Source organism: Tiliqua scincoides, chromosome 3 (genome assembly GCF_035046505.1).
Source record: "Tiliqua scincoides isolate rTilSci1 chromosome 3, rTilSci1.hap2, whole genome shotgun sequence".
NCBI lineage: Eukaryota > Metazoa > Chordata > Lepidosauria > Squamata > Scincidae > Tiliqua > Tiliqua scincoides.
In genome coordinates this window covers 150767648-150793186 of record NC_089823.1, presented here as the reverse complement: position 1 = coordinate 150793186, position 25539 = coordinate 150767648, and the positions used below count along the sequence as shown (strand labels likewise).

General features: G+C 44.1%; 1 protein-coding gene across 1 annotated transcript in view; it reads left to right on the top strand.

The window, feature by feature from the left end:
- The first annotated feature begins 3683 nt into the window (after nt 1-3683).
- Nucleotides 3684-25539, top strand: part of CTNNA3 (catenin alpha 3) — an 808499-nt gene continuing 786643 nt past the window's right edge. Inside the window, exons 1-3 of the mRNA XM_066622270.1 lie at nt 3684-3807; nt 8110-8216; nt 20545-20737. Of these exons, the coding sequence (XP_066478367.1) occupies nt 8115-8216; nt 20545-20737 (295 nt within the window). The 5' untranslated portion in view covers nt 3684-3807; nt 8110-8114. The remainder of the gene's footprint in view (nt 3808-8109; nt 8217-20544; nt 20738-25539) is intronic.

The window sequence follows — 25539 nt, the reverse complement described above, 5'->3', positions numbered from 1 at the left end:
GTGGTCTGATTTGTGGCAGGTTGTAAAAATGACAAACTGATAGCTAAGGAAAATGTATTGAGTCCTATAGAAACCAAAACGGAAGATTACATGTATGTTTACTCATGAATAGGCCTAAGATTGCACTGTTAGGTACCATAATTTCAACAGCCATTTTCTGGATTTAGGGATTGTAGCTGCTTTCCAGTATACTGGCAACATTTTGATAGCCTCATTGGGAGGTGCCAGCAACAACGCAATGAGTAAGGGGTGTGTGTAGATGGGGGTAGATAGGTGGGCTGCTAAAGTATGTGCTGTGAGCTACATACAAGTACAGTGATTGGCCCATCCAGTGCTCCCTCTGATAGGTCTATAGCAGGGGTGAACAAAGTTTTTGGCAGGAGGGTCACATTGTCTCTCTGACACTGTGTCAGGGGCCAGGGAAAAAAAGAAGAATTAATTTACATTTCAAATTTGAACAAATTTACATATGTTTACATAAATGAATATATTAAAGATGAACTTATATGAATGAATGAAGGTCTTGCAATAGCTCAAGGCCTATAAAAGACCTTGCACAAAGCAAGGCTGCCCTTTCCTTTGCTGCCGCTACTGCATCACAGATGTGAAACAGCAAGCAGTGGAGGGAGCCCTCATCCCACAGCTCACTGAGAGGTCAAACTGTTGCCCTCACACTGAGAGCAGTTGCACTAGGCCAGTGTGGGCTCCAACAAATCACCAGAGGGCCAGAGGCTCATTGGAGATTGGGAGCTCCCTGAGGGCTGCATTGAGAGGCCTCGAGGGCCGCAAGTGGCCCCAGGGCCAGGGTTTGGGCACCCCTGGTCTATAGCCTTCCAGCCTGGTGTTCCTGTTTTCAGTGATGCTAAATTTTCCCTGAGGCACTTTTTACCTGTCTCCTGCCATTGCTGAGTTGTTAGACAGTTACTTCATGGACTGGCCAGTGCTAGTTCTAGAGCTCCCTCCTCCTATTCTTTTGTCCCTGTCACAGGTGTTTCTAGTGAGTCATACAAAAGATGAGTGTTTTGATGGGCTTGAACCTGTGTTGCCCAGCTTCTAGCCTGTATCTCTTTGCCGTGGACTAGCAGCACCCTGCTTTACATGAGTGCACTGGCATAGCAAGGGGCAGCTCTGCCTGAGTAAGTGACATCATGACATCTTGGAATGCCATGATGCCACTTCCAGGTTTGGAGGAGAGTGAATGTGACTCCCACCCCCATTCCTTCTCCAGCAGCTTCCTGAATGACAGATTTCACCAAGCTGCTGCAAACCTCTGAGCGCAGTGTTTGGAGGTTTGCAGTGGCTCAGCAGAAGCAGAGAGTCAGCTGGGAGGCTGTTGCTAGCTCAGAGCCTCCAAAGGAGAAGGGCAGGGGTGGTGGTGATTTCTTTGTGACCCTCTTCTGTTTGAGCCACTCTGAGAACATGAAGCCATCAGCTGAGCTTGGAGCAGCTTGGCCAGAAAGGACTGCCTGAAGGGGATACACAAAGAAATGAAGAAGTGAAGAATTGGCCACTTCGAGTTGGGCCAAGTGGCTTCTTCCGGAAACACTAAGAGGATGTGCCACCTTTTTTGGCTAGCCTCTCGTGACACCTCCTCACATAGTGCTCTGGGGTGGTACTTGGGGCTGCTCCCTGCTTGCTACACCACTGTATGAGTGCTGTTGAGGCTCCCCTTGTGACTGTTCCCTCTCCCTCCCCTGGCAAAAGCATTCCTTCTAGCGGGGGACTTGAACCCCTACTACAGAGAGACTTGTGTGCTTACTTTACATGGCTGTCCTCTTTTGTGGGAGCTGTCTTCCATCCTTCACACTGCTGTGGTCAAAAATGTTATTTCTTGGGCATGTGTGTTTGTGTGAGGTGCATAAGAGGACTTAAACCTTAGGTGCTGGGATCCTACAAGGTCTCTGTTTCTGTCCCTTTGCTGTTTATACCACATTAGCTCTTGTAGGGGGGTGGGCATGCTGGCTATCCTTGTATTGTGTGTGTGAGCATGCGTCATGTGTCATGGGGGGATCTCCCATGTTTGGTGATGGCTTTTGCTGTGTTGCTCATTTCTAGGGACTGGTGGGGATTGCTTATTGGCCCTATGCTTGCCCCCACTCTCAGCTTGGTACACCTTGATGGCTCATTTCTGGCCAGCAACATTGGGGCTAGATGGGTGTGGTGATTGGCTCCTTGCATGTCAGGCTGACATCATGGTATTGGCAACCTTCAGTCTCGAAAGACTATGGTATCGCGCTCTGAAAGGTGGTTCTGGCACAGCGTCTAGTGTGGCTGAAAAGGCCAATCCGGGAGTGACAATCCCTTCCACACCGGGAGCAAGTGCAGTCTGTCCCTGGTCTGTCTCCCTGGCTATGGGCCTTCCTTCTTTGCCTCTTAACCTCAGACTGTTGGCAAAGTGTCTCTTCAAACTGGGAAAGGCCATGCTGCACAGCCTGCCTCCAAGCGGGCCGCTCAGAGGCCAGGGTTTCCCACTTGTTGAGGTCCATCCCTAAGGCCTTCAGATCCCTCTTGCAGATGTCCTTGTATCGCAGCTGTGGTCTACCTGTAGGGCGCTTTCCTTGCACGAGTTCTCCATAGAGGAGATCCTTTGGGATCCGGCCATCATCCATTCTCACGACATGACCAAGCCAACGCAGGCGTCTCTGTTTCAGCAGTGCTAGGGATTCCAGCACGTTCCAGGACTGACGACGTCAGGACAGGGCTGACATCACACTAACATCAAGCCACCACTCCATGGATGATGGGCTGTATCAGAGTTTCCATGGACACTGGCTGTCCATGGGACAGCTGGGAGGGCTGGGACAGCCTTGCCTGGACTCTGGTATTCCTCCTCCCCTTTTATGTTGGGCAGGCTCTGGTTACAGTGATCATCTTGCCAGCGTCGCACTGTTCGCTGCACTTTGCAGTGCAGCAAAGTCTGTATAGCAGTGGGCTATAAAATTGATATTGGTACTTTTTCAGTGTCCTTGTTTTTCTAAAAGTGTGTAAGGATGTGATTGAACTTAACTGATGATGATTTTTAAAAATCTTCTTCCATTCCTGAATTGATTACAAGGGAGACATTGCAAATTTGTTTAATTTCATCCAACATAAGGTGGAAAAAACACCAAAAGACTTCACTAGCATTGCATACGGAGGGGCTGGTGGGGGAAATTCTGAGGCTGTTTTTTCAGTGAAACTGGCATGAGACAGAGTGCAAGTTCTGTTTTTTACCAATCTACTTCTGTTTATAAGTGTGGAAAACAAAATGCATCTTATGAGCCAAATACAGCATCCTGTGGGATGCCATATGACACAGAAAAATAAAAACACTCATTGCAATCCCAATGCAGTGGGTGAGAATTTTATGAATCCCTTTACTGTCTTCTTTGAGATTCTGAGTCATTGCTTTGAGGTTGAAGTTGGCATATGACCAAATTGTGTGAGTGTAGAACACCCCCTCCCCGCAAAGATATCTGAAAACAAAAACAGTTTTTTCATGATATGGGAAGGCATCTTTCATTGTGCTTTGTTTCATCTGGTTATTCTATGTAGACTAGGAAAGTATAGTTTTATTATTTCTCTTAAATTATTCCTACAGGAATTTTATTAGTCTGTATAGCTTTAAGGATTGCCCATCCCCCTGTCCAGCAGCCACTATGTCTTGTCACTTACCCTGAAATACACTAGCATGCTTGTCAGGCTTTCTGTTTGCAGATGTCTGATAAGCCAAGTAGTGAGACATAAAAGCTGCACCGAACTTCTAAACTCTGGGGAAATTGCCTAGGCATCAGAATTTGAATGTTGATTGTTTGCATTCTGAAATAGGTGAGTGATGTGTGTGGTATTGGTAGTTTTAAAACATCCTTTCTCCCAAATTGCTGTTAAACTAATTTCTGCAACTGACTTGTTAAAATCAGATTAATTGTTTTGAAAACCAGTGTAACATGTAGGGCACATTTATTTGGGGAACTGTCATTCTGATAGCTGTGTTCAAACTGTACTTGTCCAACTTACAAAAAGCGTTCACTTCAGTAAAGCCAAACTTTGTTTTTCCCTTAATGAACTAACATGTTGCTTTGTAATGAAACATTGGGTGCGTAAAGATGATCCCATTTAATTCTGTTAAGAGAAAGATCTGGCAATTATGACATCTTCTAGTTCTACCTGCCTCAAGGGGACACAGGTATGTTCTCGTGTGTAGGATTCTGTGCTACTCCTTAAATATCAAGTTCCAAACATATTCTAAGAAAATTCAAATTCTGCAATCAGAATAAATTAAAAAAAATCAATTTGCACATAACCTTACTTTGTGAAATATATTGTGCTTCTGATATCTAGTTTCTTAAAGAATTTACTTATGAAGACTGGTGAAAATATATGGAAAGTACAGTCAAAACATTGACCAGCTATTTCAGACTTCTGTTCTAAGTACATCTGGCTAATAAACATGCATAGGATTGGGCTATGTGAGTGTTGACCAAAGATGAGTCTACCTACAACAGGTGTCTCTTTGCTAATTTTTCCTAATTTTGCAGGACATTAGCCATCACCTGAGACTGCAAATGTAGCAAATCTTTTTCATATAAAGCAATATTTCTATGAGCCTGATTTCAAGCAAATTGAACAACTGAAATTTCCCCATGAATAGAGATAGCAGAAAATGGTAATAATGAAAAAAATATATAACACCACTTTCTGCACTTCTCATTTTTGTAAAAAACAAACAAAAACTCCAATATCTGCAAAAAAATACCCCCAAAACTTTTATTTGGTTTTTATTGATTTTTTAATGGGAGATGCACGGGTAATGACTGTGTCTGCTGACACTATACCAGCTATATCACTTACCTAGTACACTTTTAAAGCTATTATAATTTATAATATAATGTAAATTTTGAATAAAAATACATAACACCACTTTCTGCACTCTGCGTTGGAGATCAGCACCAGTGCTGGCCCAGCTCAGAATTTAGCCCTGGCTTAGTTATTGGCACTGATTGGAAAACCAGTAAACTGTGGCATGATTCTGAGAGAGAACTCTGTAAAGGGCATTTCAAATAAGATACTGAGTGGGAGAATGAAGTAAAACCATATGCTTGTAATAACCCGCTGACATTACCCACCTCTTGTGGGTTTGCATCCATGAGCAAATGACAGCATGTGAGTGTTCCTTTTGTGGTTAGCTGAAATGAGTTCAGTGTCCTGTGGTGACACTTCCTTAATTCAACATAGCAGCAGAAAATATTCTATTGTCTGAAGTATGGAATACTTTTTTTTTTTTAAAGCTTAAGAGAATTGCACCACTAGTGATCTGACAAACTGTTATATTTACATGGCAAAAATTTAAATTCAACGGGTGTAATGAATAGGTAATAAAGGCTAGAACCTCAATATTAACAGCCCATTTCTATTGGGCCTTGCCTTCAGCAGAACATGTACTCGTACCAGCGGGAAGGGAGAAGGATAGGACCATAAATCACTTTTCCAAGGAAGGGAAAGTGAATGGAAGATAAAGGTCATATGTATGAAAGAAATGATGGCTATGAAAGATCTGTGGATAAATGTGTAAGAGGATTTTTTCAAAGAGCTTTGAGGTTTTGAGAGAACTTATAATTTTTGCTACAAAAATCACAGTTTAAAGGTTTTCATATTGTGGCATTTACCTGTGTGTAATATGAAGAATCAGGTGTTTTTTATTTTTTTGCAAAAAAAAAGACTCACTTCCTTGATAACTATTTTTTTCCTCTATTTGGTAAGCAGCTTGGAAATACAGGCTAATTGCAAGAGTGGCACATGTGCAATTAAGCAGTAAAGGCGGCTAACAATCAGGTTAAAAATACAAAACAGTTAAAACAATTAAAAAAAGATAAAATACATGGATAAAATACATAGCACACAGTAAAAGTCAAATTTATAACAACAGCCCTTATGGTGCCTCAAAGGCTTTCCTGAATAAAAAAGTCTTCAGGTCCCGCCAGAACGCTAATAATGAGGAAGCAGCTCTCAATTCAAAGGGGAGGGAATTCCATAGTGTAGGTGCCACCACTGAAAAGGCCCACCGAAAATTCATGAAGGATGGGTCTGTCTACTGGTCAGGGTGGCTATATGCTACTTCTAGTCTCAGTGGCACTATACCTCTGAATACCACTTGTAGGGAAGCAAAGGCAAAAAAGTTTTGCCTTTCTCTCCTGTTTGTGGGCTCCCCAGAAGCCGCTGGTAGCAGTGGCATGGACCCCTTAGAGCACTGGCTGGTGAGATACTATGGGAAACAGGAATGCCCAAGCACCCCACATAAATTACACAAGACAAAGTAATATTTGGTATAAAGCAGTGCCAATTTATTAATTCCATGTTTCAATAATCTTAAATCCTATAGTGGATTCAGCCTACCAAACTCTTTCCTCTTTAGTGCAGGCACCTGCCCAGAGGGACACAGATGCAACTGTTCACTTGCCCTTTGGGTGTTAGCATTCTGACTCAAAACCAGAGCTCAACTCATGCCAAATGCTGGTTTTCACCACCAACCCCTGAAAGGCAGTCAAGGCATTCAAATTATCCAGTTCACCCAAGGCAGAAAGCCTTTAGGATAGACTTTGCAGTTCAGGCATTAAGTGTCACCAGCCCCAAGCCAGAGAGCCTCTTGAATTGGAAATGGCTTTCCCTCTAGCCCTTGCATACTTTAGGATGCACATCAGCTACTCCTACTCCCAATCCCAGACCATATCTACCAGAAGTAAACAAACTGGCTAATATAGCATCTCACCAAAGAAGATGGTCCAGAGTAGGTGAGAAAAAAAACAGTTTCCACCATGTGCCGATCAGGTGGAGAGCAAAATGTTCCTACCTGACCCTTGAGTGTGGCCAGCTAATCTCAGACCAAGGGCAGGTGGAATGAGTTGCCTGAACTTGAACAGCCCAATCCTAAACTTGGTGCCTTCTGACCCGACGCAGAGTTCAGGATCACCTCTTGAACTGCTGTGTGGCTACATGGTGGACAGATCCAACTAGGTTTTTCTTATGTTCTTTTTTGAAACTTTTTCTTGGCTAATTATTACAATAAAGAAATAACATATTGCTTCTTTCTGATAAAGAAGTTTTAATGTGCCCTTTTTCTTCCAGTGCTAAATAATTAAACTTTCCTGACAAAGAATTAACAGAATAATATGTGAATGATTTTTTCCCCCATCACTAAAAGAATATTTGTACACAGGCTTTCAAAGTCATGTTTTGTATTCACATTCACAACCAACACTGAGTTCTATGCACAAACTTTTCAGTGAAGATCTAGTTTTGTTGACCATTAATAAAATCTGTAATTCCCTGCCTAGGATTCACTGTCAAATAATTAAGGTTTCAATACCTGCAAATTGGGTTGATTTCATTTCACATAATGATTACAAGTAGCTTTATTCTTTTACATAGCGTAGAGCTAAAATATAATTCTCATGTTAGTTCAGCAATAGATTTTTTAAGACCTTCATCTTCTTTCTCCAAATGGAATTGGTCCAATTGTCCTCATGTGCTGGCATTATTACATAGGTTCATAAGATTCTGTCAATGTATCTAAATATAAATACAGTTGCATTCATTTGGAGCCTGTCTTTTCGACTGTTCTCTGCTTTCTCTTTACTGTCATCTTCTCACAATCTACCTTTTGTGTGACCGTAAGCTCCTTGTAGTAAGCACACATCTTCAGCTCTGTAAAGTCTCATGGTTATTGATGTTGTTGCACCAGTGGTTCTCACACATTTAGCACCAGGACCCACTTTTTAGAATGAGAATCTCTCAGGACCCACCGGAAGTGATGTCATGACTGGAAGTGACATCATTAAGCAGGAAGATTTTTAGCAATCCTCGGCTGCAATCCTATCCAAACTTATGCAGGAGTAAGTCCCATTTACTATCATTGTTAAAAGAATATTCATAGTAGCTTGTTAAAAGTACAGGCCTGTAACATTTCCCCAAATGCAGTTACCTACCATGGTAGTATCAAGTCTAATATATTTAAAAAAAGATATTGAAATGAATGGGGACCCACCTGAAATTGGCTTGCAACCCACCTTGTGGGTCCTGACCCACAGTTTGAGAAACACTGTGTTACATAATAAATTATTTTTGTGATCACAGGAGAAATGTCATCAGCAGTACCATACATCAGAATGAAAATTGATCCACTGAACCTGCAGATTCAGACACATACAGTGGAGAAGTTGCTGGAACCCCTCATAATTCAGGTACGTTCAGTCTAGAAAAAGCACATTGTGGAATTAGAAGACGAAGCAAGGAATACAAGGAATCACCCCAAATGTTAGGCAAAGCACATATTTACATGCACATATTCTACTGCTTGTCAGATGTGCTCATCTCATGCTAGGCTGAAACTAGATACTGAGCTTACTGTTGTGGTTAGCCAACATTCCCCCTCTGGACACTCCTATATTCCATCCTGTGCAGTGGAATGTGGGGTGGGATATGGGAACGTTCAGGGAGGAGAAAGAGATTGAAACTGAAGTTGAGTTTGGCGTTTCTGGAAAAGGATTACTTTAATTGTGAAAGCCAGGATCCCTACAGTACCATCAATGTTTGTGTCCATCAAGTGGTAGTGTCAGGAGCAGAGAAGAAACTAGAATTACACTATTTTCTAGTAGTAGCATTATGGTAATCATAGGAGTAATTAGGAAGGAGGTGTGGTCTGGAGGATGAGATCACCTTGTCTAAGAAAGCAAAGCAAGGATCAGCTGCTTGGTTGGGTGCAGCTGATCCTCTTGAGACCAAGAGCCGCTGGCACTATGGAGGAGTTAGCTGGCAAGAATGCATAACATTCTTGAGAAATCAGTCTGAAGCTTGGTGTAGCTGCCTGTGAGAGCTTGGAAAGTGCAAGAAGCTGGCAGCCAGGATGACGACTGCACTATGAGGGGAAAAACACCTGGAGAATTGGAGGATCTATGAGATTCACTCATGGAATAATTTGTAAACACCTCATTGAAAAATGGAATTTCTGCTCAGCCTGCTGATGTAAACTGCCTTAAGTCTATGGGAAAGGCAGTATTTAAATAAATAAATACATACATACATACTGTAATACACTATTTTCTATTAAGTGCAGTACAAGGCTTGGAGGTAGGCAGAGATTTATTACAAGGTGGTTTACAAAATACCCAAGTCATCCTTCTGCATCAGGATTGGTATGTGAATGAAAGACTGGATGGAGGATGCAGTGTATCTTTTGCTATCTCCTGGCTATAACACAAGTAGTGCCATGCAAGTGTGTCTAGAGTATGCTAGAAGGTGCTCTGCAAATGTTTCAGAACAATGGGCAAATTTATGTTTTGAAGTAAACAAGATATTATCTTCTGATGAATGGCAGCAGTTTTTGCTCAATAATTGAGTAGGACTGTGCTGGAAGTCTCTCAGCCAACTTGAACCACCATCACCACTGTTACTGGCAATGAGCCAGCCAGCGAATTTGGCTGACTGGCTGGCCTCTCTATTGGGAATGGTCCCTGGTTAGTCCACAACCCGGACAACAACCGATACAGTCTCTTGTTTCATGAAAACTTCCACTGTTTTCTATTGTCCTCCTTGTGGCGTCAAGAAAACAGAATGTTCTACACCTCCCCATAACTTACTATCTTCACATATAATGGCTGTCAAATTACAGTTTAATATCTGTGATAGTTGATAAGTTGCCCTATTATGCTTCTCTCTAAGTTTATAGATGAATTTATTCAGGCATTTTTAGTTTTCCTATTGTTCCTCAGTGTTCACTCCACAGTTTGATTTACCTTGGACCTAAAACTTTCTCCCAGTATGTAGGTACATCAGTAAACTAACTTGCATGGATGCTTAGCCTCTGATGTATTTCAATCATCCAGTTCCATTTATTCCGTTTTATAACGTTCACAGCAGCATCTATTTGCAGTATATTCCTTCAATTGATTGCACATGTTTTCTCCAGTAATTGCATTTTTTTTATTATTGTAACTATATGCATATGCACTTTATCACTTTTTAAATTCTCACTTGGCCAAGTCATGAAAAACTCGGTATCGTTTATTTTTTGCAGAGTTGCACATTTTTATAGCTGTAACTTCTCTTTAGCATGACTCTATGAATTTGATCTAGTTTGAATCTGGCAATCTAGTTACTACCCTCTTGTTTGTTTATAGGTGAACATTAATTTTGACTCTTTTGCTCATTTCCTTTACCTTAGGGCCAGACTACAAATTATGACAAATGTGAATTTGGTCCTTAAAAAAAGTATATAAGGGGCCATACAAAATGCTGTGAAACCACAGCAGAAAGAAGGTAATATCATAGTTTCTCTCCTGATTGTGTGCCTCCATGTACAATCTCTCTCTCTCTCTCTCTCTCTCTCTCTCTCTCTCAAAAGCTTCAGTTGGCTTTCAATCAGGATAAAAAACATGCTGGGGCTAAGTGCTAAAGACCTTCCCCTGCTTTGCTTTTTCAGGGCTTTGTGTGCCCCTGCACACTATTTAGAACGACAAAAGAAAAAAAAAATCAGGACCAAAGTCACGTGCTTGTTGTAACGTATAGTTTGGCCTTTACCCATACAGAAAATTTTGCCAGTTGCTATTGACTGTATAGTTGCTATGTAAACTGCTTGGAAATGTTTTTGTTTAAAAATAGTGTGATGCTTCAGATGGTACTTAGCTATGGAGGGGAAGTAGTTTGTCTCCACTTGATTCCTCCTCCTGAAGCCTGACCCAAATTGTAGTTGCCCCTCTTCTCCAATGTGATTAACACATTGCAGATTTCTTTTCTGGACTTCTCTTGTACCACCTCCAGGGCTGGCCCAGTGATGAGGTGACTTGTAGGTTGCATCAAGTGGTAAGCTGTGGAGAATGGCATAAGACTTGAGGTGCTTTTCACCCAGAATCTGCTGCCATCTCCCTGTAGCCCACTGTGGAAAGAGCTGCTATGATCCACTTCCCACTCACCAAAAGTGAATGGAAAGTGAATTGGTAGTGAGCCTACCTCCTATCCCCTTACCTTTCTCCTTTGTATCTCACACTTCCTGTTCTATCTAAAGCAGTGGTTCCCAAACTGGTGGGTCCTCACCCACCAGGGGAGGCAAGCCTCCCTATGGCTGCAAATAAGTCTGATCACCCATTGGAGACCACTTCCAGTTTTTGATCAAAAATGGAAGTGGGCTCCGATAGCCAGTCGGAGCTATTTGCAGCAACAGGGAGGCCCGCAAAGAGGGCTACGAGCCTCTCAGACCCACCCGGAGGCCAGCGCAACCCCCAGGTACATGTAAAAGTCCCTTGGTCTTGGTGCCACAGTGATTGCTGTAATGCCATTGGGGCTTCCACCTCACTCTCCACAAACACTTACTGGGGTCTCAAAGTCTGTGTAGGACTTTGAGAACCACTGGTGTAAAGGATTCACGAAGAAGAAAGGTAAGAGGGTAGGAGACAGACTTTCTGCATTCTGTGCCATGGCAGGGGCGAGTTGGTGGTGTGCAGTGGTAGCAGTGGATCACCTTCCACCATCCCTGACAACTTCAATTTGTTTGAATAGCTATTGCATGATTCACATTCATTTTGGTGAAAAAAAATGATACAAAAATTCCTGGTGGATTGTGTGATTTTACAATTATACTGAAGCCACTAAACTCCTATAGTATGAGGGCCACAGTTAGCCAAGGTTTTCTAGGGGTTTCCTCCAATGCTTGTTTTATACAGTAAACCCTGAGGAAATGGTTGCAAATTCTCTTTCCTTAAAGTTATTATGACTGAGTTGAAAAATGGTGTCCCCCCTTGCTTTTTGACAGATTTAAGTGGATAGCAGGCAATTTCTCTGATGTTCTTTTCTGGGGATTTTCATATGACATACTTTCTCTTGCCCTGAAAAACAGTCATTAACATGAAGGGCGCAACAGTGAAATGGGAGAGAACAAGGCAGCAGCCAGACAGGGATGCAGATATTTGCTGTCGAGTCCTTTCCATTTTGATAGAAAAATGCCTATGGAACTGCAGCAACACTCATCATTTTATGAATTTGTTTTCAAGGCCACTGTCTGATATGAAGCCCTTATGTCTGCTGTGAATGACTAGTCACTGAGGGAGGGTACCATAGCTGCCTTCTCTGCTGCCAGACTCCTGGTCTTTGGTCTGTTTGCTGTATGATTAGTCTCTGCCTATCCTATTGTGGCTGCCTGCACATCAACTGCGTTTCTACTTTCTGCTGCCTGCCAATTTATCTAGGACTGGCCTCGGGGGTTGGCATTGCTGAGCCCTGAGAGGGTCCACTACTGACCCATTACCAATCCCATAGCAACAGCCTCCACTGCCTTCTTTCCCTTTCTTGGTGGTGGCCGTAATGGATCTCACTCCTCTGGGCCATGTTGTCTTAACTGCAGCGTCAACTCCCTCCCTTCTTCTCCCTCTACCAGGTGACAACTGTGGTTGCTAGTGCTTGCTGCCGTACCACTTGGTTGTCTGTCTAGGTGGGTGAGTATGTTTGTAGCAGTGGCTTCTAGGAACAAGCTGCCATCCACAGGGAGAGGGAATGTAAGCAAGTGGTGCTTCTAGCCACCATTATCACCCACTTATGTGGGCTAGGAAGAAGCAATATTGACTAGAAGCAGCCACAACTAGTTGCTCACCTGCTGTGGGTGGCAGCAGCTGGCTTACTTGCCTGTGATAGGCAGCAGTAGCTGCCACTACCACCTTCCCTCCATCCTGCAGAGAAGGAAGAAGTAATACTGCAGGCAGCAGAACAGATAATGGATGGAGGCACTGCTTCCAGGAGGGGAAAGCAGAAGAGGAGCTATTGCTCCCCGAAGTGGCAATTAGGGTACCCACCTGTTCTGCCAAATATCTCAACTCCCTTCTAATGCCCGCTTTTTGGCTAATTAACACCCTCCTTTTCCAAGAACAACAGCTGCGGTGTGCAAAGAAATGAATACAGAACTCCTTATCTGTTTGAGCAATTAACGAGAATTTATTGCTACAAACACATACACTCCCTGCAAGTCCTCTTGTCCAGAGGCTTTCCCTCCCCAAACCTCCACTTAACTTAGTGGGTAGAGGTCTGAAGCCTCCAGTCAAAGTCCAATCCAGTCTCCAAAGCACAGTCCAATCTTCCCAGTCCAATCTTCTGCAGTAGAGTTCCTCCTCTCCAGCAGAGCGTCTCCTCCAGCAGGGTCCTGGCAGTCCTCTCTTCTGTGTCCTCCAGCAGAGTTCTGGCAGTCCCCTTCTCCCAGTGTGGGTCCGTCCGGGTTTCCCTCTGGGTCAGCATCCGGCTTGCTCTGGGTCAGCATCCCGCTTCTGGCTCTGGGTCCTCCCTCTGGTCAGCATCCTGCTCCTTGCTCTGGGTCAGGGTCCCGCTCTTGGTCCTGGGTCAGGGTTTGGCTCCTGGCTCCATCAGCGTCCTTCTTGGCCAGCCCTTTGCTCCTTCTGAAGCTGCCTTTTATCCTGCAGCCCCTTGTTAAGTCCAAATTCAGCTCAGCTGTGAGCTACCTTGTTAAGTCCTAGTTAGGCTCAGCTGAGCCATCTCTTCAGTCCATGAGTCCACATCCATTCAAAGTCTCATCAAGGTCAAATGAAGCTCAGGTGTCCATCAGAGTCTCCATTGGCCTTGATTGATTACAGCTGTGGAGCCAGCCCTGCCCTTCCCAGAGCTGTCAAACAGCTGTCAAAACAGGGAATCGCTGTCAACACCACATCATCCACCTGATGATCTTCTATTACACCACCTCAGTGGCAGTTCCATCTAATGGCATCCTGCGAAGCTCCTGCCTCCCCCAATCAGGAGTCAGCCATGCAGGTGTTCAAGATATTTGTCCATTCTTGGGACTAAAAAAAATGTCAGTTTTCTTCAGACACTGTCATCGTCCAAAAACAAAAAATGAAAACAATGCTTCCATCTGACAGCAGATGGAAGCATTGTTTTTGTTTTTTGTTTTTGGACAATGACAGTGTCTGAAGAAAACTGACATTTTTTTTCCTCAATAGCTGAGCCTGATAAATCCACATTAAATAACGTGTCGGAGGTCATTAACTCGTAGGCATTCATTGTAACTTATCCCTTTAAAATCTTGGCTAAAATGCAAGCTCTGCAGTTGTGGAGGTGGTGGAGGGAGAAAGGTGCTTTTAAACTGAGGTTGGAAAGATGATTACCAGGTCATAGCCCAGTAAAATTAACAAGCTGAAAGGCAAATGTTTTAATGGAATTGAATGTAATGCAGGAATTGATACATATTGAACGTAATGCAGAAATGCCTATGAAAAGAACAAAAGTTTGAAAGAAGTGATATTGAGAGAATATTTTTTAAAAGCTAATAAAGAATATTGAACTCCAGATAATGTTTTCTAGAAAGCATTTTATCAAAATTGTGCATCATTTTAATAGACTGCCTCTTCAGAGCCTCAGGGCTCTTCCATATATCATATGGAAGAAGAGAACATCATAAACATTTATATTATTTTAAAAACATATGTCCTTCTTTTCCATTTAAATAAATGTTCAAAGCAACTGAATAAAAAAAAGTACAAATCAATTGAAATATTTGTCCTCATCCCAAACCTCATCCAGAAAGCAGGTACATTTAAAAAGACTCACTAGTATCCAAAGGTCTAAAAGTGTTTCTAAGAAGAATAATTTTAATCTGTCTAAAAGATACCAGTGGAATGTGCAATCCAAGGTTGGGAACTCGAGTCAGTGACTTGGACTCGAGTTGTGAAAATGCATGATTTTTGCTGACTTGGCAATTCGTGAGTCGTGTGTGTGGAAGACTCTGAAAAAGACTTGAGTTAGGGCCACCCTGACTCGGCACTCATCCCCATGCATGCTAACTTGAGCCTGCCTGTGTCTGGGTGTGCTTACATACTGTTTTTGCAGCATGAAAAACCTCGTGGGGCGAGCATTCTGATTGGGTGAACAGCAGGCAGTTACAGCCACAAGGCAGGGAAGAGTTAATGTTTCCTTTCCAAGCTGAGTGGAAGGGGGGAGGCAGGATCAGGCTTTTTGCTGTCTCTGATAGGAAGGAAGAAACCGATGATCATTGAACAAAGGATGGACATTATGTTATGACTTGTTTTCAAGTCAAGTTCGGGGGGGGGCAGTGAAATCAGAGATTCGACTCGAGTCAAGCCGTGCTGGACGTTCACATCCCTGGTGCAATCCTATCCAGAACAGACCAAATACCATTTCCAAAATAAGGATATTAGAAGAGGACCTTTGGTTTCTTCCATCAGGACACCTAGTCCAGCATTCTCTTTCATACAGTGGCCAACCTGATGCTTCTGGAAAGCCCACAGCAAGAAGGAAAGAAAGCAACAGTTCACTCTGTTGTTGGTTTGCAGCATCCAGTGGCTTACTGCACTTATTCTGAAGCTTGAGGTTCTAGCCCTTGGTAGGGTTCTAGCCCTATCCTCCATGAATGTCATTCCCCTTTAAAGGCATCTGAAGAAGCATTTGAAGATGGAGATTTCTTGGCACTATCCAATGGTTGTGTTTCCATGTTATTTAGCATATAGAGCTGCAACTGAGCATGTGCACCTTGACCAATTGTGCATTTTTTTTTTCCTCATGTATGTCTCATTATGTTCTATCAGGGTGACCAGAAATAACAGAGGACAGACTGTCTATACCTTTAACCACTGTGTAGAAAAGGGAATTTTGGCAGGTGTAAATTTTTGAACTCTTCCATGTTGAGCTGTACCTGCCAAAATTCCCTCTGCTATACAATGGTTAAAGGAATAGGCACTGTGTCCTCCTAAAGGAATAGGTCACTCTGTGTTCTATGCACAAAGTGAATGCTGTTTGTGTTCCCCATTCCCTCCATTCCCTCCACAGTGATCTTGTAAAGGAATTGTTGAGTAATTCTTGAAGCTGTTTCTTCCCGCTTCTCCTGTCTGTCAAAAATCTCAGTAGGGGTGGGGGTGATTGACTTTCCTTCTCTCCTCCCTGTCCTGAGAGGCTGCATTCCAATGTTCCTCTGCCGCACCCCCTTCTCAAAGTAGGTCTATTCCTATGGCCTTCTGTTGTTGCTGCCAGTCTCTGCACTGTCCCCTTCAGTGCAGGATAGCCCAGCCAGAGACACCACTGGGAGAAATCTCCCAATGTAATGCTGCCTGTAACTGCAGTTCCTGAAAAGAGCCTGCTGTGAGCTTGGGGACTTACTGGAGCTGCTTCACCACCAAACTATACATAGAAATCCACCTGTACACATACCCAAACAAGTGTGTTATACAAGTGTTGCCCATTGGTTGTGGTGCACTTGGGGAACTGCCATTTTAGTGGGGAAAAGGAGGAAGGGAGAGAAAGAGAGCCAGCCAGCCGCACAAATTGTAATACATACTTTATTAACTGGAACTATTTATTAAGGAGTTTGCCCTTTTGCCTGAATAGTAGGAGGGGGAATGAAAGTGACTGCAGTGTGAATGACAATAATCAAAAGAGAAACAGAACAATAACATGCATGAGAAGCAACTAAACAAGCAAAAATACATGAACACTCCCAGCTTTATGTGTGTGTTTTGACCCAAAGAATAATATAAAGGCTGTTTGATGCTTAAAGCAGAAAGATGGAGCGAGGGAGAGAGATGTAAACTTGGTTTCTGTGGAGGGAAGAGAGAGAAGAGAGATCATGCTGAGCAGAGAGATGCTAACATGTCACTGAGGAGTGGAAGAAAAAAAATCAGGTGCCAGGTGCAAAGTAACAGAGAGCGTGATCAAGCCCGAGGGTGTGTTGATGACTCAGTGCATGCAGTGAGTTGGAAAGTGGAGACAAACAGGGAGGAGGCTGGGTCTAAATTGCCTTGCTCTTCACCCATATTTAGGGAACCTTCTTTTCACTGCAGGGACTCATAACCAACATCCCAGAGCCTCTGAAGGACAGCAGAGATGGACTGGTGTTCATTCCTTCAGATATAAAGATTACCCAACACAGACAGACATTGTATACTCAGAAGTCTTGCTAAATAGCTTAGTGCGCAATCCTGGTTTGCCCTTGTGCTGGTGCAAGCCCCTTGCACTGGCCCAGGAGGGTTGCAAACATGCCATAAAGCATGTTTGTGCCTCCTCAGGAGCAAGCCATGCCAGCCCACGAAGGTGTGGTGGAGCATGGAGGCTGCATCCAGCCTCTGCAGTAGCTTCCAGCCTTTGCGGTAGATGAGTTGCATCGACTGAGCTTGGCCAACACAGGGGTCTGGGGAAGGTGGGGAGGAGGTGGGAGGGAGGTGTTCCAGTGCAGGGGGAAGTGGCCCCAGAGGCAGGCAGGGAGTAGGAGGCAGGACTGAGATCTGGCTGTTACGCAGAATCCTAGCCCCCATATCCAAGCAACGTGGAGCAGCTTCAAGCCGCTCCACTCTCCTCACTTATGCCACCTCAGGAGATGGCGCAAGTGTGAGGAGACCCATAGGGGCTGCAGTGGCTTACCTGGGGATAAGGGAAAGAGTTTCCCTTTACCCCTGGCTGAGCTATAGCGCCCTATTGTGCACTGGGTACAGCGCAGGCCTCCTGGCCTGCCTGTTCCAGCACTAGATAGGATTGCGCTGTTAATCTCCTAGAGAGCCTGATGCCAGACTGTCTGAGTTCTTACATATAGCAATTAAGAACATAAGAACAGCCCCACTGGATCAGGCCATAGGCCCATCTAGTCCAGCTTCCTGTATCTCACAGCGGCCCACCAAATGCCCCAGGGAGCACACCAGATAACAAGAGACCTCATCCTGGTGCCCTCCCCTACATCTGGCATTCTGACTTAACCCATTTCTAAAATCAGGAGGTTGCGCATACACATCATGGCTTGTACCCCATAATGGATTTTTCCTCCAGAAACTCGTCCAATCCCCTTTTAAAGGCGTCTAGGCTAGACGCTAGCACCACATCCTGTGGCAAGGAGTTCCACAGACCGACCACACGCTGAGTAAAGAAATATTTTCTTTTGTCTGTCCTAACCCGCCCAACACTCAATTTTAGTGGATGTCCCCTGGTTCTGGTATTATGTAAGAGTGTAAAGAGCATCTCCCTATCCACTCTGTCCATTCCCTGCATAATTTTGTATGTCTCAATCATGTCCCCCCTCAAGAGTCTCTTTTCTAGGCTAAAGAGGCCCAAACGCCGTAGCCTTTCCTCATAAGGAAGGTGCCCCAGCCCCGTAATCATCTTAGTCGCTCTCTTTTGCACCTTTTCCATTTCCACTATGTCTTTTTTGAGATGCGGCGACCAGAACTGGACACAATACTCCAGGTGTGGCCTTACCATCGATTTGTACAACGGCATTATAATACTAGCCGTTTTGTTCTCAATACCCTTCCTAATGATCCCAAGCATAGAATTGGCCTTCTTCACTGCCGCCGCACATTGGGTCGACACTTTCATCGACCTGTCCACCACCACCCCAAGATCTCTCTCCTGATCTGTCACAGACAGCTCAGAACCCATCAGCCTATATGTGAAGTTTTGATTTTTTGCCCCAATGTGCATGACTTTACACTTACTGACATTGAAGCGCATCTGCCATTTTGCTGCCCATTCTGCCAGTCTGGAGAGATCCTTCTGGAGCTCCTCACAATCACTTCTGGTCTTTACCACACGGAAAAGTTTGGTGTCGTCTGCAAACTTAGCCACTTCACTGCTCAACCCTGTCTCCAGGTCATTTATGAAGAGGTTGAAAAGCACCGGTCCCAGGTGAAAAACAACAACAACAACTGAAAAACAACAACAGTAAAACACAAAACAAGGAGTGAAAAGGTGCAAGTCAATGAGCTGCATGCATGAAGGAGAAAATTGCTTTAAATTAACTGGCCTATGTTACCTATCTGCTGAGATGAGTTTGTACTGGAGAATTTAGGGCACAATCCTAACCCCTTATGCTAGTGCTTTCCAGCACTGGCATAGTGGTGCGTGCTGGTGCCAATGGGACATGTGCTGCATCCTGCAGTTGGGTGTCACTCACAGAGGCCTCCTCAAAGTAAGGGAATGTTTGATCCTTTACCTCGGAGCTGTACTGCCCTTATGTCAGTGCTGGAAAGGATTAGGGGTTAGGATTGCACCCTTACTTGTGTTGCTCAGGTTTATGTAGTGGGCAGTGCAATCCTATCCTACTTGCATCAGCAGAGAGTGGGAGGCCTGAGTCTCCCTGCCAATGCTGCATTCAGCTTGATAGCCACCAGTAGAGGAAAGATTTGTACTGGGCAGCAGAAGGGTGGGGGAAGGTGGTTCAGAGGCAGGAAGAGGGGCTTTTTGGGGAGAGCGGAGAGTGTTGCAAATGTGCGGTAAGGCAAGTTTGCAACACTCACAGAGCAAGCAACCCCTTCCACCACATGCCCAATTGGCACAGCTGTATCAGTTATGTTGAATAGGATTTGGCTCTTACACTCTGGGTCAGTTATTAGGTATATCTGAGGAAAGGGGGGGGGGAATAAAGTGGGTGCAGAACAAGAGGACCAGCCAAGCATGCTTCAGATGTTACCTGGGGTGATTTCCGCTTCAAGTGATTTCAGCTTTATTTCAGCTGTGGTTACTTATTATTAAAAGAAGCATGCAATCCTAAACATGCTGAATTGGTTTAGCTCCATCAAAGTTGATACTTCAGATAAAATTATGTTTAGGGGAGGAGCATCATTGTTAAATGAATAGTTATTTCTCTTTCACAAGTCTAAAACGTGTCAATTCTCATCCCCCAGAAATGTGTTTTGCTTCTTATGTGCCTGTCCCAGAATTTTTTCTGAAGCTGGCACTGCAAGGAATTGCAGACAAGATTCTGGAAGACCAGTTTTACATGCTTTTATTGAGCCCAGGGAACTTCTGCTCAGGCACTATCTTGGAAATAGGTTTATCCAAAGGAACCATCCACGCCATCTCTCTGTAAAAAGCATGTATCAACAAAGTGGATACTGAAATTGCATAATATTTCAGATCATTGTTTTCCTTTGTGCAACTTTTACATTCATGGGAGAGAGATCCTAACATCTTGCAAACTACAGATCACTTTAAGGACAGTTATTGAGACTATTTGTGTGCAGTTTTTTGTATCTAGGGTATGGCACACCAGAGGATGTGCCCTGGGCGCCACCTGAAGAGGGGTGCCAGCTGATGCTGTGAGTGTGCATGTGCTCCTGTTGCTTCCCAAGTCAGGAAGTGACTGCAGAGCCTGGGCACTCACAGTGGTGGCTGGGAGTATCTTGCCCCAGCTGATGCTGTGAGTACCCATGAGATCCAGCTTCTTCATGACTGAGGAAGCAGTTGGAGAACCTGGAAATGATGTCAGGTGATGTCATGATGTTGCGTGATGCCACATGATGTCACAACGTTGCTGCCCCGGGTGCCACAGCCCCTGTGTATGCCACTGTTTATGTGTGCACATGCACATGTATGTTTTATTCTGAGCTGTTTTTCGTCTTCATTTAGCTTGTTTTGGAGATGCCAGTGTTATGTGCTTGAATCATGAACCATGAATCCCTTACAAATTGACCCTTAATGCTTTGTCAGTCGCTGCTATCTGGGCTCATTATTTTCTTAATTTTAAGATGAAAGTGGGTAATTTAATTCTAGAACTGAATATATTAAAATTCTTTTATGTTTTAGGTTACCACACTTGTGAATTGCCCTCAAAACCCTTCTAACAAGAAAAAAGGACGCTCCAAAAGAGCCTTGGTTATCCTTTCTTCCGTGGAAGAAGCTACAAGGAACTTATTGGACAAAGGGGAAAAGATAGCTAAGGAGGCCCCTGTGTTGAAGGAGGAACTTGATGCTGCACTTCGTGATGTTCGCAAAGAAAGTAAGCCTGTAGTTACTATGACAATAAGGTAGCTATTTAAAAAAGTAGTATGCATTTTTTAATGCATATCAAACTGACTTATGAATTGTCTTTTTCAAAGCCTTTTTCTTTAAACTGCAGAGAAGTCCCACAAACATATTAATATGCTGCCTGGTTTCACAGTCTCCTCAATTTAGGGTTAAACTACATATTACATTAAATATATCATTGAGAATGACACACTTAAATTTTTTTTACTGCATAGCTACATGGGGGGGGGGGGAGAGATCTGAATTTGGCCTATGGCATTGGAGACTTTAATCTTTTATCTTCTTCATGGTCCTGACCCAGATTGCCTCCCCCATGGCAATTGCTGCACCTAGGAAAAAAGCTCTCATTGGCAAAAGCCACCTTTTCCTACCATACTCCTGAACAAGATAATGGTCACCCTTGCATGCTGTTTATATTAGGAAGATCAAGCATGCAGGTCCATGGTCCTAAGGCAGCAGTTTTCAAATTCTCTAGGAGAGTTTGCACCGCTGTAAGTTCTTGCGGGGGCAGGGGGAGGCAGCAGGGGCAGGGGGAAGGCAGCAGCGTGATCCCCAGGATTGTGTCGCTCAGGGGACCTGCAGAGGCTGGGATATACTCACCAGTCCCTGCAGCTGCCGTCCTGGGGTGTGGGGAGCCCTGTGCAAGCGCCTGCAGGGTGAAAGTGGAGCGATTGCGACTTGAAAAGACTCAAGTCCCGAGTTGTTCCCTTTATAAAACCTTCTGTGGAAAAACATGGCGCTGCTGCTGGGTGTGAATGGATGATGGCCGGATCCCAAAGGATCTCCTCTATGGAGAACTCGTGCAAGGAAAGCGCCCTACAGGTAGACCACAGCTGCGATACAAGGACATCTGCAAGAGGGATCTGAAGGCCTTAGGGATGGACCTCAACAAGTGGGAAACCCTGGCCTCTGAGCGGCCCGCTTGGAGGCAGGCTGTGCAGCATGGCCTTTCCCAGTTTGAAGAGACACTTTGCCAACAGTCTGAGGCTAAGAGGCAAAGAAGGAAGGCCCATAGCCAGGGAGACAGACCAGGGACAGACTGCACTTGCTCCCGGTGTGGAAGGGATTGTCACTCCCGGATTGGCCTTTTCAGCCACACTAGACGCTGTGCCAGAACCACCTTTCAGAGCGCGATACCATAGTCTTTCGAGACTGAAGGTTGCCAATACAAATATACAAAGCTGCTGGGTGTGTATGTGTGGTGGAGTTCTCTTTAACCACTCCCCTGATGTCCCCATCCCATCTTGTAAACAAGGTGGGACGGACTGTGTGAGAGTGGGACAGAAGCAGCAAGAGGGAGGAAGGTCATTTGCAGCAGCTGCTAGGCTTACCAGAATGACCCAATCCTTTGCAGCTCTACACAGAACTAGTCCCATTTGCACCAGTCATTCAATGAGGCTTTCTCCTCCCAAGTAACAATGGAGCCATGAGGAGCCATGCATTGGAAAGCGTGATCAGTATGAACTGCCCCCCCCTTCCCTGCCTCCTCCCTATCCCTGGCTTTTACAGCCAATCCTAAGGCAAGAACCCCCTTGGACTCTTCCTTCTGCCCCATCTCATCCAAATAAAAAAAAAAACAGACCTCCCATCCTTCGTTCAATGACCATTGGTTCATTCAGAGTTAAATAAGAGAACCAGCTCCTGTCTCCCACCTCTTACCCTCCCACTCATTGCAAAAGCAAAACATTAACCCTTCCCTGCCTCCTGGCTGGAACTTTCCTGCTGTTCACCAGATCTGAATTATGGCTCCATGAGTCTTTCATGCCTTGGAAAAAGTAAGCAAGCACACCCAGACACTGACAGATTCCAGTGCGCATGCATGGGGAATCAGTGCGGAGAAGTGGCCTCAGACTTGAGTCAATGCCTGAGTCATCGGCACAAGTGACTCAAGTCTCCACAAGTCAGCGAAAAATGCTGAATTTCGCAACTCGGACTCAAGTTACCTGACTCAAGTTCCCATCCCTGATAAAAATGAAAACTTCCTTTTGTTTATCATAACATTGTTGGCTTAAGAACATAAGAATAGCCCCACTGGATCAGGCCATAGGCCCATCTAGTCCAGCTTCCTGCATCTCACAGCGGCCCACCAAATGCCCCAGGGAGCATACCAGATAACAAGAGACCTCATCCTGGTGCCCTCCCTTGCATCTGGCATTCTGACATAGCCCATTTCTAAAATCAGGAGGTTGCACATACACATCATGGCTTGTAACCCGTAATGGATTTTTCCTCCAGAAACTTGTCCAATCCCCTTTTAAAGGCATCCAGGCCAGATGCCATCACCACATCCTGTGGCAAGGAGTTCCACAGACCAACCACACGCTGAGTAAAGAAATATTTTCTTTTCTCTGTTCTAACTCTCCCAACACTCAATTTGAGTGGATGTCCCCTGGTTCTGGTGTTATGTGAGAGTGTAAAGAGCATCTCCCTATCCACTCTGTCTATCCCCTGCATAATTTTGTATGTCTCAATCATGCCCCCCCTCAGGTGTCTCTTTTCTAGGCTGAAGAGGCCCAAATGCCATAGCCTTTCCTCATAAGGAAGGTGCCCCAGCCCAGTAATCATCTTAGTCGCTCTCCTTTGCACCTGCTATTTTAAGTTTTTATCTTTTCCCTATTTTTACATCCAACAAAGTCCAAGATGTCTTAGGTTCCACAGGCTGCAGCAAGTGGCTGCTCAATCTCTAATATTGGCTATATTTGTAATTATTATTTAAATAAAACTAAGGCATTTATTCTTTTAAATTTCCTAATTATATCCAACAGTACAGTTTATATGCCAGCGAAGTCAAACATTTTGCACTGCATGTTACTAAAGCAAGTTTAGATTTAAATTTTGCACATATAAATAAATATTGTATATATTTCAATTTCCTCCCAAGTTTCTGGTTTAGGGAAAAAAGAAAAAAAAAATTCTTTCTCTGGCTTTAAAATCTGTTGAAATTCTACATCTCTTCTACCTGGTTGAGCTATTACATTGGAAACCTTCAGGGGTCAACTGGGTGGACCCTTGGAGGCCAGTGATACTACAGATGAGACTTGAGTCTAGATTTTTTTTTTAAGAGAAACATATTATAACAGAAACTTTACAAAATCCAGTGAAACTTTTTTTAAAATCGGATTTTAAAATTTAAAAATCAGCAGCTTGAAAGGTTTACCAGATACAAAGTGGGATAGAGTGCCTATATCTTTAACCATTGTATAGAAGAGGAGTTTTGGCAGGTGTAGCTCAACATGGAAGGGTTTAAAAAGCTGCACCTGGCAAAATTCCCTCCTCTATTATACAGTGGTTAAAGGTATAGGCACTCTGTCCCACTTTGTATCTGGTAACCCTATCATTAGGAAAATGCTGAACAAAATTCCTTGAATCCTGTAAGTTTAAACATGGTTCTTCAAGCTTTACAGTGGTGATGGTAAGAGGAGATAAACTACTGGTAACTACTGGAGATGGTAATGAACTGCTGGTAACAGTGTGATCCTATGCATGTTTAGTTGAAAGTAAGTTCCAGTGAATTCAGTGGAACTTACTCGCAAGTAAGTGTACTCTGGGTTGCAACCAAAGGGCTTTCCTAAATCCATTTTCTTGGTGAGTATAAACTGGCATCTCCAGAAGTCAGCAGTGGACCTGTGCAAAGGTCCACGATGGCACCCCCCCCACGGTCTATCGCCACCCCCCTGTGCAGAAATCCGCCCTCCCCCCCACTCACTAGAGGCTCACGGAGCCTCGCACAACCTCCGCCCATGTCGGGGAAACCTCTGTGAGGTTTCCTGGCGTTATAAACTGCCCTTGTTGGGAGCTTCAGAGAGGCTTCCGCAGGGCCCTAGCGCCTTGCACCTGGGGCTTTTGCCCCATTGGATCTTATGGTAGGTCCGCAACTGCCAGAAGTAGATTTTAATTGCTTCCTGTTGTGGCTATCTCCATGTAGCATGCTATTCATGAGTAATAACTATATGGACTAGAGATTTTCTTTATGCAATTGCAAGGCGTTAGGATAAGAGAACATTTTGAATTGGGCCAGAAATGGAGCAGAAGTCAGTGAAGCTGTTCTATTAGGGAATTTGCATGCCCCTGATAACTGCATGCCCCTGACAACAGCCTAGCTGCAGCATTTTGGACCAGGTGAAGTTTCTAGCCACAGTCAGATCCAAACATGATATATATAAGCCATGTGTCCCATGGTGAGATCTGCATTTTTCATGAATGAATGCAACTTGAACACCAACCTAAGTAGGGCAAAAGCGTTTTTAGCCAAGTTGGTACTCAAACACACAGGTGCAAATCTAAGACCAAAATCACCCCCAGACTCATATTGATGACACCAAATTTGCAGATGACCGCCCTGAATGGTTTCATGTTGATGTTAAACTGCATGGGAGAATAAGTTGGAACCATGTGGTACACTCATATTCCAAAGGCCAATAATCAGGTAGTGATTTTCCCAGTGTCACCTTCTGGAACTGTCCCTCTAGGAAAGACTACTATAAACCAGTGTCCCCGTGCCTTGCTATGGCCAGGAAATGCAGACGTACTGGCTAATAGTATTGAAAGCCACCAAGTGGTCTAGCAGAGCTGGTGTGGTTTGATCTAAGAGGTTAACAGAGCCATAATCATGTAAGATTGTAGGATCGCTCATTTTATCTGCTGAATATTTTGTATTAATTTAAAATTGAAACATATTCCAGCCTTCCACTTTGCCTATTGACTGTGGGCCAGAACTTAAGATGTCTGCCAAAAATAAAATATTCATAAAGCCAATTACAAAGAGTTCATGCA